The sequence below is a fragment of the Thalassophryne amazonica genome, chromosome 19 (genome assembly GCF_902500255.1).
Source record: "Thalassophryne amazonica chromosome 19, fThaAma1.1, whole genome shotgun sequence".
Lineage (NCBI taxonomy): Eukaryota > Metazoa > Chordata > Actinopteri > Batrachoidiformes > Batrachoididae > Thalassophryne > Thalassophryne amazonica.
The window spans coordinates 17,937,119-17,950,548 of record NC_047121.1 but is presented as its reverse complement, the minus strand read 5'-3'; the positions used below and the strand labels follow the sequence as shown (position 1 = coordinate 17,950,548).

At 41.0% G+C, this 13,430-nt stretch overlaps 1 protein-coding gene across 6 annotated transcripts in view; it reads left to right on the top strand.

The window, feature by feature from the left end:
* larp1b (La ribonucleoprotein 1B) overlaps positions 1–13,430 on the top strand; it is a 118,017-nt gene that overhangs the window by 61,404 nt on the left and 43,183 nt on the right. For all 6 annotated transcript variants that reach the window (XM_034194888.1, XM_034194887.1, XM_034194886.1 and 3 more), the window contains 4 exons: positions 2,857–2,982; positions 3,363–3,534; positions 10,944–11,088; positions 11,249–11,432. In XM_034194888.1, the coding sequence (XP_034050779.1) occupies positions 2,857–2,982; positions 3,363–3,534; positions 10,944–11,088; positions 11,249–11,432 (627 nt within the window). The remainder of the gene's footprint in view (positions 1–2,856; positions 2,983–3,362; positions 3,535–10,943; positions 11,089–11,248; positions 11,433–13,430) is intronic.

Sequence of the window (13,430 nt, the reverse complement as noted above, 5' to 3'; positions counted from 1 at the left end):
GTGGTGGGTCCCGGGGCCTTTGAACATTGCTGATATCATCACTAGAGGAGCTGGACCCAAAGATTTGGACCAAGGGTCCCAGTGGCAGGCTGGGCCGGGATTTCTCCATCTTCCAGAATGGGAGTGGCCCCTGCAGTCCGCAAAGGATGTTGCTGCAGCTGCAAAAGATAATGTTATTAAACTCCAAAAGAAGACTCGAGCCAAAAAGTTTGACACGATCTCAAACAAGCCTGAATTAGATCTACACAGGCCTGCAGCAGGAACAATGTTAAAAGAACTGCTGGATGTTAAAAGGTTCAGCAATCTGTGGAAGCTGCTGAAAACTGTTGCGTTAGTATGGAGGGCAGCAAAACTCTTCCTTCGAGGAAGGGCCAGAGGATTAAAGTGGGAGGCAGTCCAGCTGGCTGGAGTTTGTACACCCCAGGAGCATGGCGATGCTTTCCGAGATCTATGTCTGGCAGCCCAGGAAGGCAAGAACTTCTCCAATACCACCATGGACAGACTTGTTGTGTGCAAGGATGAAGCAAGTGGGCTATTGATTTGTGGTGGCAGAATTCAACACTTCAAGGAAGACAAAATCAGTGTCCCATTATTACCGGCTGAGTCTTGGCTTGGTGTTCTCTTGGCCCAACAAAGTCATCATGAAGGAGCTGCTGGAACGCTGCTAAGGATGAGGAGCAAGGCTTGGGTTGTTCACGGTAGAAGAGTTGCCCAAAAAGTCATCAACCAGTGCATTGTCTGTCGAAAGGCAAGAGCAAAAGTATGTAAGCAACACCGTGATGAAGCCTCACGGGACATGTTGGGGCATGTCTAGCTCATGCACAATCACAATCGGATAATCACACGACTGGAAAGCAACCGGAATCCGTCTGAAAGCCATCTCAAAGCCGTCCTGTGAGACCAACACCGAGGTGGTTTTGTCCCGCGCCATGAGCGGCATGGTGGCGCATTCATCCGCTTCTTTTTCCATGAAAAAAACTCTTGTGACAGCGGAATGTGCCGAAAAAGTGCTGATGTCCACGTCTCCTGCCGTTTTGTGAAAGTCAGACGACCTCCCGGATCAACAAAGCCTTCACGTTGGAAATGATCTGGTTGTTTCAGCGGGGTCTGAACAAGTCGATCGGCGCTGGGAGCGCACAGCGCTCTCAGCAGTTGTGGGCCATCCTTAAAGCGGCAGTAACACTCCGTAATCTGTTTAATCCCCATAAAATCGTCCCTGAAAGCCATATTAATTTTTCGAACGGTGTCCACCTGGAGGTCTCTCACAGTTTCTGGAAAAAAATTGATGCAGCAAAGCTCCAAATCGTTCAGACATTTATTCGCAATAAAAAAAACGACGAGAGGGGTGGACCAGTGCTCACACAAAGCCTGCTCACAGGCGAATGACGCAACCGACAGGCGTGAAAAAACTCAGGCATGCACACGAAGGTTCAAGCTTGGCTGACGCAATCACACGTGATTCAAATCCATATGGTTTTTGCAAAAAATAAAAAGGTCGGATACTTTTCTCACAGACTTCGTGTGTGTGTGTGTGTGTGTGTGTGTGTGTGTATATATGTGTGTGTATATATATATATATGTGTGTGTGTATATATATATATATATATATATGTGTGTATATATAGCCATATAATAAACAAATTATTAACCTCGCTAACGCTTGGTCCGTACTGTCAATACCTCGGTTTGATATTTTCACATACAGATCTCGTGCTCAGTTAATAATCCTTAAATACATCAATATTTTCATTCACTTACTCATCTTCAACCGCTTACTCCAGTTAAGGCTTGCGGGGGGCTGGAGCCTATCCCAGCAGTCAAAGGGGGTGAGGCGGGGTACACACCCTAATTTACACCATAATTTTTTATTCTTTTAGAATAGTCCACTCAGTTGACATTTTTTTTGCTAGTGATATGCACTTTATACGTTCAAGTCCCACAATAGTATGACCTCATATAGACATTTATTTAATTATATTTTTATTTTATATCTGTCAGAAAAAGGGGAACTACATGGAAAATGCAAAAAATAAACAAAATGAGAGATTCTTGTATTTATTTTTATTTCTGTTTCATTGCACACAGCATGAACCAGAGATATTTCATGTATGGTCAGATTCATTTTTATTTCAGATTTCAATTTCAGATTAATTTGTTAATTTATAGTGCATCTGGAAAGTATTCACAGTGCTGCACTTTTTCCACATTTTTTTAATGTTACAGCCTTATTCCAAAATGGAAAAAAAATCATATTTTTCCTAAAAATTCTCCACAAAATAAGCCATAATGATAATGTGAAAAGGTTGTTGTTCTTGTTTTTTTTCAAATTTATTTGAGAAAAAAAAAAAAAGGTTTCCTTCATAATGTCTGAAAGCAACCGCTGCCAGGAAAAAAATAGAACCATAGATTTCGCTGGACAGATTAAAAAACAGATTGTATTACTGCAATTCTAAGATGTCTTCTACATGAGTCACCTGAGAGATGAGCGGAGGTTTTGAAATAAGCACACAATTTTCTAGTTTTATGTGTATAAGTTAAAATTACTACAGAGTTCATATTTAATGACATAACGTTGTAGTACACCATAAACTACTAGGATGATTACCTTGTCTTGTCCTTGTGCTGCCAGTTTAAACGGACACGGTCACCCACTGCACACAGTCAGTGTGTGTGTGTGTGTGTGTTGAATAAACAAAAAGTTTAGTTGTCAAATTTTACACATGACACAAGATTTTAAAAAGCATTACTTTCATCTGAATGTGTCCATGGAGCCCTCCAGAGGACTGTTTCATTTTATGTTATGTTACAAATACATGAAGTATGTGTAGTATTTCACACCACATATCTTGTACACAGGTTGGAGAAGAGAGCCTCGGGACTTTGGGGATGATTCTACGAATGTCCGAAGCGATGGCAGCAGCATCCGTGGAGGAATTCGAGGCAGAGGGAAAGGTCGTGGTCGTGGGAGAGGTCGTGGTAGAGGTAATTTTACCTTAGTGATGGAATTTTCTCATTAAATAATTGTGTAATTTGCTGGTCTAATGTTAAGTCCATGTTACAAAGCTTTGAAACTCTTTTTACCTGAACAGACTATTTTTAACATTAGAAAAATGTGATAATTTTTTTTTTCCTGCTTTTCATTATTTTTCACACCTGTTGCACACCCCCCCCCCCAAAAAAAAATCCCCTCCCAAAACAAACAAGCCACAGTTGTGATCACTTGTTGCTGTCTTAAACAGACACGTTCACTGACATGCCAAAAGAGCAAACTGTTGGCAAAAACACATGGACAGATCAGTCTGCACACAAACAGTAGCTTTTAAATATTTCTTTCTTTCTGTCTTTTTCTTTGGCTGTTTCAGGTCGATATGAGTATTCTCAGACATACCGGGACTCTCGGTCCTCTGATGGCTCCTCTGTCCAAGTTCCCACAGAGTTTGTCACTAACATGGTTTACTACTATGATGACGGCAACAAGGTCCAGATGTATGCAGTGGATGAAAAACTTCTTAAAGAATACATCAAACGACAAATGTGAGTGTTTTGGAATATCCTTGTTTTTCATGTGTTTGGTCGTCATCGTTGCTTAAAGTTGAGTAGACAGACGCATTTCCATAAATGTAAGTTGTAATTACCAACACTGGTGTGGTATGCTCATGGTCTGGTTCAGATTTGTACACTACCATAGGAATGAAAGGAACTGCGTTGTTCCCTCACCAGTCACTCATAAATTGCTTTTTTTTTTTTTCTTGAAAGCCTTTCTTTGAATTATGATTTATTTAAATTAATTTGAAATGTATGCTACAGTAAAATTATTATTATTCTTTAATGCCCGATCACATGGCACTAACGAAGGACACGATGCCCAAACGAAACAAGAAATCTGGACTTTGATTGACTTTTGTTGGCATCGTTTAACCTTCGCGCAGCTTCGTTCCTGCAGCTGGCGCTTTGTCAGGATTTTTAAACTGTCGAAAAATTTGAAAAATTGATTGTTTGCTTCGTGGTATTGTTCCAGCGCTACACGCACATGAGGAGGGTGTTGCTGCACAAAAAGTCCAGCCAGTGGGGGGGCTTTGCAGGAGCACGATCAGCCTCGTTGCCATGGAGCTGCTGAGGGCCGTCACAACATAATATTTTGTGTCATCTGCGGTGATCTCTGAGTGAACTGCACCTCGGTTTGTGCAAACCAGACAGCAGTTTACAGAAATATGACTTTGAGCATCAAGTTTGAAAAAGTTTCAGCAGCAGCAGACATTCGTGTGTGAACAGCTTTGATTGGTGATCAGAAACACCAGGGTTTTGAAAAAAAAAGAGAGAGAGAGACAGCTCTTACTCTCCTCCTTGTCTCTCTCTCTCTCTCTCTCTCTCCCTCTGCCTCGCTCTCAATGTTGAAACAAGAGACAGGAAGTTTTAAATTTGCTTGTGACTTTTTAAATGGCAATATTTTCTGCTTTTGGGGGGGTAGGGGGGTGGACAAAAGGACTCTGAACTTTGCGATCTGATGTTCCCAACTCTGACAAGGATGTAGTGTGTCCCGATGTACATCTGGAAACCTGAGTGCCTTTTGCTTTATCGTTTTGAGAACGGAGTGCATTTCTGCAATGCAAAAAAAAAATGTAGGCAGGAGTGCGGTAAGGGCTACACACTACAGTACTCATACATTAAAAGCAAACATACGCAGCTGCAAGCAAATCTACAAACGCAACGACAGGCGAAAAACGCTGAGTATGTGAGCATTGCAGGTGTACAGACAGCGATTAGAGTTTTGGTATTTGAGAGATTTGAGAAATATTTGGCGTGTTTGGAGTGTGTATTATTTTGGTGAAGTATTTAGTGTTTGTTTAGTGGGGTGGTGTTTTTTTTGTTTTCTTTTGTTTTTTGTTTTTTTTAATGAGGCAGACAGTGAGGGTTCTGATGATGGAGATGATCCCTCTTTTGTTCTGGATGAGCACCAGGTGCAGGTGGACCACCGACGTGCGCACAGATCTCCACAGTGGGTCGGAACGCACGGTTCTCTTTGCAGCTTCTCCAGGACTCAGGTGCTACAGAGCTCTGTCCCAGCACTGAGTCCTGGGACGCAGAGCAGGATGCAGACACACACTGTTCCAGCAGTGGTTCCAGGCACGTTTCGTTGAAACCGTCAAGATCAACGTTAGCTTTGGTTTTGTTTTGTTTCTCTTTTGTTCCTTTTGCGCTCTTGGTTCATAGGCTATTCTGTGATGGGAAAAGTCAAAAGCTCATTTGTCCACCTTTTTTTGACGATTTATGACTTTTATTCCTTCTTTCAGGAATCGTCGTATGCCGTGTGATCAGGCCATAAAACTCACTTAAACATCATCGTATAAACTGAATACTCGCACTCACCAGACAAAAGCAAAAGTCCCAGTATTTTTGTATTGTTTTCCATGTAATAAACACCGTATGTACCGGATTTTGTATCATGGATTTTCGCTCACAAAATGTCTTGTCCCATCACAATGTATTTCCATTAAAAACCCGTTGCATGTACTGGACAAAGCACTCTGGACGTGCCCAGTCGCAACAGAGCCCTCTATGTGGCTGCGGACCTTCCCCATAGGCTGACGCGCACCTGCTTTAACAGTGGAGACTGCAAACGCTGTGATTGGTCACTTTTCCATTTTCAGTCCTTCCTCTCCTGTAATGTTTTAAACATTTTTGCAGCGTGTACGCTGATTACATTTCGTTCATGGATCAGATAGAGGAATGTTTGGCAGAAAAGTCCGCAAACATGGGGACAACATGCAAACTCCACACAGAAAGGCCACAGGTGGGAATTGAACCCATGACCTTCTTCCTGTGACGCAACAGTGCTAACCACATGCTGCCCAAATCATAGCCAATGAACTGAATTATTATTATTGTTATTAGTGTTTTATTATTATTATTTTTAATAGTAATACATTTGCATAAATCTAAAAAAAACTTTTTCATGTTGCCCTCATGGAGTATTTTTAAGGGGGGGGGAAGAATTTCATCCATTTTGAAATCAGACTGTAACATAAAATGTGGAAAAAGTGAAGTGTTGTGAATAATTTCCGGATGCACTGTCCATTGAAACAGTCATATGAGTGAATACACTTTATTTTTGAGTACGCGGTCTGTGAGAAAAGTATCCGACCTTATTATTTTTTTAAAAAACCATATGGATTTGAATCACGTGTGATTACATCAGCCATGCTTGAACCCTCGTGGGCATGCAAGAGTTTTTTCACGCCTGTCCGTGACGTCATTCGCCTGTGAGCACGCCTTGTGGGAGGAGTGGTCCAGCCCCCTCGTCGGAATTCCTTTGTCTGAGAAGTTGCTGAGAGACTGGCGCTGTGCTTAATCAAAATTTTTTCCAAAACTGTGAGGCACATCCGAGTGGACACCATTCGACAAATTAAGCTGGTTTTCGGTGAAAATTTTAACGGCTGATGAGAGATTTTGGATTGTTTCTATTGCTGTAAGGACTTCCCACAGAGCGAGACGTTGCGCAGCGCTCCGAGGTGACGTTTCAAGCTGAAAACCTCCAAATGTAAGCCTTTGTTGACCCAGGACGTCGTGAGAGAACAGAGAACTTTCAGAAGAGGTCGGAATCAGCAGTTTATCCGGACATTCCACTGTTAAAGGAGATTTTTTTTAATGAAAGACGTGCGGACGGATTGGCGCATCGGCTCACAGCCGGCACGGCGCGCCCGCCACAGGACAAACACTTCCGTTGGAAGCCTTAAGGACAAGTTGGAACATGCCCTGCTGTTAAACAGTTTCTCAGATACTCACTAAACTGAAAGCCACCAAAAGCCGCCTGGATTTTACAAATGGTTATCAACACGGAGGTGTTTTTCCTGAGGCGGGCGCGCCGCGCCAGCTGGGAGCCAACACCCCAATCCGTCCGCACGTCTGTCATTAAAAAAAATCTCCTTTAACAGTGGAATGTCCGGATAAACTGCTGATTCTGACCTCTTCTGAAAGTTCTCTGTTCTCTCACAACGTCCTGGGTCAACAGAGGCTTAAAATTTTCACCGAAAACCAGCTTAATTTGTCGAATGGTGTCCACTCGGATGTGCCTCAGTTTTGGAAAAAATTTTGATGAAGTACAGCGCCAGTCTCTCAGCAACTTCTCAGACAAAGGAATTCCGACGAGGGGGCTGGACCACTCCTCCCACAAGGCGTGCTCACAGGTGAATGACGTCACCGACAGGTGTGGAAAAACTCACGCATGCGCACGAAGGTTCAAGCTTGGCTGACGTAAAAACATATGAATCAAATCCATATAGTTTAAAAAAAAAAACAAAAAACGGTCGGTTTCTTTTCTAATAGACCTCGTATATACCGCTCAAAATAGAACACTGTTCCCTTAATTGTTTTATGGTGTGTGTGTGTGTTTGTTTGAGTGAGAGAAACAGCATGTGTAACCAATAAATCACCTCTGGTTTTGGCCTGACCTGCAGGGGGCGGCCTGGGCTATGAGTTTCACTGACAGCTTTGGCCTCATAGCAGAAGAAAGCTCAGAATAGTGAAAGGTGCAGTGCTTCTAAATATAGACCAACTTCCTTGGACGGGACATGATGAATTATATGTAGGCCTGTGGGAGGAAATGCTACAGAACTGAGTGTTGGTGAACGAGGAAGAGAGAGAATAGGGCATTGGAAAGGGGGAGTTTCTCTAATCTCTATGTTATTCAGGGTGTGCACTCAGCTATGGTTACTGCCTGCAGGCTTGTGTGTCTGTGTGTGTGTATATATAGACATGCCTGATGATATTATATGGTGTGACAGATAATGGAGTGAGAGGGGGTTTTTTTTATTAGCCTTTATAGTTTGGTGCTCAAATGTCTCATTAACTGTTACACAAACATTTAGAAGATTTTTAATATAGTCTGTTTATTTACACAGTACTAAACAATAATTCAGTCCAGTGTTGGAGCAGTATGTCTCATGGCTAATTTGCTACTTTGCTAGCTTCATATAATGCAAATAACATAATACCACCCCAATTCCAATGAAATTGGGACATTGTGTAAAATGCAAATAAAACATAATACAATGATTTGCAAATCCTTTTCAACCTATATTCAATTGAATACACCACAAAGACAAGATATTTAATGTTCAGACTGACAAACTTTATTGTTTTTGTGCAAATATTTGCTCATTTTGAAATGGATGCCTGCAACACGTTTCAAAAAAGTTGGGACGGGCAACAAAAGACTGGGAAAGTTGATCAGTGCTCAAAGACCTAATTGACACCTAATTGAAAACAGGTGAGTGTCATGATTGGGTATAAAAGGAGCATCTCCAAAAGGCTCAGCCGTTCACAAGCAAAGATGGGGCGAGGATCACCACTTTGAACAGCTGCGTGAAAGAATAGTCCAACAGTTTAAGAACAATGTTTCTCAATGTTCAGTTGCAAGGAATTTAGGGATTCCATCATCTACAGTCCATAATACAATCAGAAGTTTCAGAAGCTCTGGAGAACTTTCTACATGTAAGCGGCAAGGCCGAAGACCAACATTGAATGCACGTGACCTTCAATCCCTCAGGCAGCACTGCATTAAAAACCGACATTGTGTAAAGGATCTTACCGCGTGGGATCAGGAACACCAGAAAACCATTGTCAGTTAATACAGTTCCCCGCTACATCTACAAGTGCAAGTTAAAACTCTACCATGCAAAGTGAAAGCCATACATCAACAACAACCAGAAATGCCACCGCCTTCTCTGGGTCCAAGCTCATTTGAAATGGACAGATGCAAAGTGGAAAAGTGTGCTGTGGTCTGATGAGTCCATGAAAATGTGTGGCGCATTACGAAGCACAAAATATGACAACGGAGACCCCAGGCTGTTGAACAACTGAAGTCGTACATCAAGCAAAAATGGGAAAGAATTCCACCTACAAAGCTTCAACAATTCGTGTCCTCAGTTCCTAAACGCTTATTGATTGTTGTTTAAAGGAAAGGTGATGTAACACAGTGGTAAACATACCACTGTCCCAGCTTTTTTGAAATGTGTTGCAGGCATCCATTTCAAAATTAGCAAATATTTGCACAAAAACAATAGTGTATCAGTTTGAATATTAAATATCTTGTCTTTGTGGTGTATTCAATTGAATATAGAGGATTTGCAAATCAATATATTCTGTTTTTAATTTACATTTTACACAACGTCCCAACTTCATTGGAATTGGTGTTGTACTATTAATAACATCATATCCTCTTAAACAGATAACGATAGTAATAATAATAGCCTTATGTTGTGTGCCATGATACATACTGTCCTGCTTATCACGCTACACGGACAGACCACATTTTTACTTTTACACATTCCGTTGAATACGAGTGCACACACCGCAAATAAAGGTCTAACTGCAACATCTTTCAACTATAAACACATAATTAATTGATCCACATTGAGCAAACAGCCCACCCATCTGGGGGTGAGGCTGGAATGTAGGGTGAAGACAGGAGGCAGAGTGTGTGTTTGTGATCATCTTGCAGGCTGATATAAAGATGAACTGTTGAGTGTGGGCATCTACATAATACAACATCTAAAATTGAAGTCTGTTTTCTGTGATTTTTGGAGTCACTCTTGTTGTCTCTGGGAAAATTGGAAAACCATACCTGAACACCACACACAGTTTTGATCCCATACTTCCTGTTATGTGTACTCTGTACCTTTTATGTGATATATTTGTACATTGTCAATCGGCAAATATCTAGATGAATATTGTGATCATTTAAAATGCATGTCTGTGAAAAGTTTCTATTTTCACATGAACTGTTTTTGTTTTGTTTTTATCATATTTAGCCAATGGCCCAGTCCCACGGCATACGACAATTCCTGAACAAAGGGAAAAAGTAAAAAAGTCACAAATCGTCGAGAAAAGGTGGACGAATGAGCCTTTGACTTTTCTCATCACTGAATAGCCTGCAAATCATTAGCGCAAAAGGTACGAAAGAGGAACAAAACGAAACCAAAGCTAACATTGATCTTGATGCTTTAAACTAAACGCGCTTGGAGCCGCTGCTGGAGCAGTGTGTGTCTGCATTCCAGGACATACGCGTGCCTTTGATCGAGGTGAGTTTACATTTGGAAATTAATCCATAACATGACGGTGAGTCTGGCATATTCAGGATTTTACTCCTTTTATGTTTTGTGGCTATATTTCTTTCTTTTTTTTCTTTTTTTTTCTTTGAGAGAGTGAATTTGGAGTTGGAATGTGTGTATGTATGTGTGCTGCGAAGCTCACTGTGTGTGCTTGCGTACACTGTGCAGCTGATGAGACGCTCTTTTTTTTCTGTGACAGCAGATTTTTTTTTTTTTTTTTTTATAACACTCAATCGTGAACAAAGGTGATCATGCAGCAGAGATGGTTATTAACAGGCTGCGTTTATGACTCGCGGCTTCAGGTGCACATCAACCTTCTTGGAGCCACAGCTTTTACCGTTACTATATCAAAATGAACAGTTCTCACTTAAAAACGAGTCATCATAACACAACATCACACTTATGTCAACTTTGGAATTAATCTGTGGTTCTTAACGTTAGCAGCTACATTCCATTGAAGCACATGCTGGGGTGCTTGTAGTAGTGACGTCACTTGTCGGAAACACCAGAGTACTGACGAGTACTTTGTTTTTCGACGTCTCCGTTGCTGTTTGTTGCAAATGCCGTATAGTTTGAAACCGTTTGCGTAAGTGCACAAAGTAATCCTGGTGGATCATCGGATGGTAACTAACAACCTAAATCTAAATTGTTATGATTTCAATGCGATATGTCCTTTAAGCCACTCTAAGTTCGCACTTAGTGTTGTAATTGAAAGCATTTGACAACAGATCAAGTTAAGTTGTGGCAGGAATTATATTATATTAGATTATAATTTAATTAAATCAAAAACATATGATGATTTTGTCCAGTCAGTGTATGATTTTTGTCTTCCAGTGAGTACTACTTCAGCCTCCACAACCTGGAGCGAGACTTTTTCCTTCGGAGGAAAATGGATGCACAAGGCTTCCTCCCCATTTCCCTTATTGCTAGCTTCCACAGAGTCCAGGCCCTTACCACTGATGTCAACCTCATCATGGAGGTAATCCATTAAACAGTAACATAATTATATGGTTGTGATTAGCCAAAACATTCACATGCAGTATAGAAATTCTAGTGTCAATACATTCTGGAACCTGAAAGTGATTAAATAATATCTTTACTAAGTTAGTGTTGTGCTTGTTTTAATCAATCCTGCTCAGGCTCTGAAGAACAGCACAGAGGTGGAACTGGTAGATGATAGGGTCCGTTGTAAAAGTGACCCTGAGCGCTGGCCTATTCCATTGCCTCTCATCGTGGGTTCCCCTCGGACCGACTTCTCTCAGCTCATCAACTGTCCTGAGTTTGTACCTAGACAGACTCCACAACTCAACCCTGCAAATGTTGGTAGGTATCCTCTCCAATCCACTCCTAACTGTTTAGTAACACTGAAGTGGCATTTGAGTCAGTTACGGGTGCTGGTTATTAAGTTTATATACTCTATTAAATCAAATCAATTTTATTTATATAGCGCCAAATCACAACAAACAGTTGCCCCAAGGCGCTTTATATTGTAAGGCAAAAGCCATACAATAATTACAGAAAAACCCCAACGGTCAAAACGACCCCCTGTGAGCAAGCACTTGGCGACAGTGGGAAGGAAAAACTCCCTTTTAACAGGAAGAAACCTCCAGCAGAACCAGGCTCAGGGAGGGGCAGTCTTCTGCTGGGACTGGTTGGGGCTGAGGGGAGAGAATCAGGAAAAAGATATGCTGTGGAAGAGAGCAGAGATCAATCACTATTGATTAAATGCAGAGTGGTGCATACAGAGCAAAAAGAGAAAGAAACACTCAGTGCATCATGGGAGAACCCCCCAGCAGTCTAAGTCTATAGCAGCATAACTAAGGGATGGTTCAGGGTCACCTGATCCAGCCCTAACTATAAGCTTTAGCAAAAAGGAAAGTTTTAAGCCTAATCTTAAAAGTAGAGAGGGTGTCTATCTCCCTGATCCGAATCGGGAACTGGTTCCACAGGAGAGGAGCCTGAAAGCTGAAGGCTCTGCCTCCCATTCTACTCTTAAAAACCCTAGGAACTACAAGTAAGCCTGCAGTCTGAGAGCGAAGTGCTCTATTGGGGTGATATGGTACTATGAGGTCCCTAAGATAAGATGGGACCTGATTATTCAAATCCTTATAAGTAAGAAGAATTTTAAATTCTATTCTAGAATTAACAGGAAGCCAATGAAGAGAGGCCAATATGGGTGAGATATGCTCTCTCCTTCTAGTCCCCGTCAGTACTCTAGCTGCAGCATTTTGAATTAACTGAAGGCTTTTCATGGAACTTTTATGACAACCTGATAATAATGAATTACAATAGTCCAGCCTAGAGGAAATAAATGCATGAATTAGTTTTTCAGCATCACTCTGAGACAAGACCTTTCTAATTTTATAGATATTGCGCAAATGCAAAAAAGCAGTCCTACATATTTGCTTAATATGTGCATTGAATGACATATCCTGATCAAAAATGCCTCCAAGATTTCTCACAGTATTACCAGAGGTCAGGGTAATGCCATCCAGTGTAAGGATCTGGTTAGACATCATGTTTCTAAGATTTGTGGGGCCAAGTACAATAACTTCAGTTTTATCTGAATTTAAAAGCAGGAAATTAGAGGTCACCCATGTCTTTATGTCTTCTATTAATATACATAATTAGAGATGTGTTCTTCAGGGTTCACGGTGACACTGTCCTGATACAAAATCATTAACGCTGGATGCAAGATATAAAATGTACCTTATCCCCGGGTCGCAGGACATCCCACATATTCAGAATGTTAAAAAATCTATTTTTAAAGTAACGTTGTCTCTTTAATTTGATTCTCCTAACTGGTGTCTACTTCTCACTCTCATTTACGCAGCAGGAGGAATCAGCATGCTGTGTTTTTGAGCATAGATCTGTACAGACCACTAGAGTGGACAACAGCCTGTACCCCTCTGTCCAGATAGTTTGGAAGAATAAATGGAATTGGTTGTCTTAACATTTGGAATCTATAAGCCAAAGCGTATCGAAACATGTTTGGGTTTAATGACTCTGTGTTTGAGAAAATGATGGCAATTATTATGTTACCCGTTGTGCCACTAGTCAACAAATAAAGAAATAATAATCATGCAGCAGAGTCTATTCATCCGATGCAAATAACAAATATTTAATGAAAAAAGTTTACATTTGCACTCTGTCTCACGGTGTTAAAGTGTGTGACGCAGCTCTCTGCTGCTCAGATTAAAGATAGTGTGTTGATTTTTTTTTTTTTTAAACAGCAGCAAACATTACATCCATCAAATATCAGTTTGTTTTTAACATTATTTATGACTAATATATAACAGCATAAAATGTAAAAATTAAATA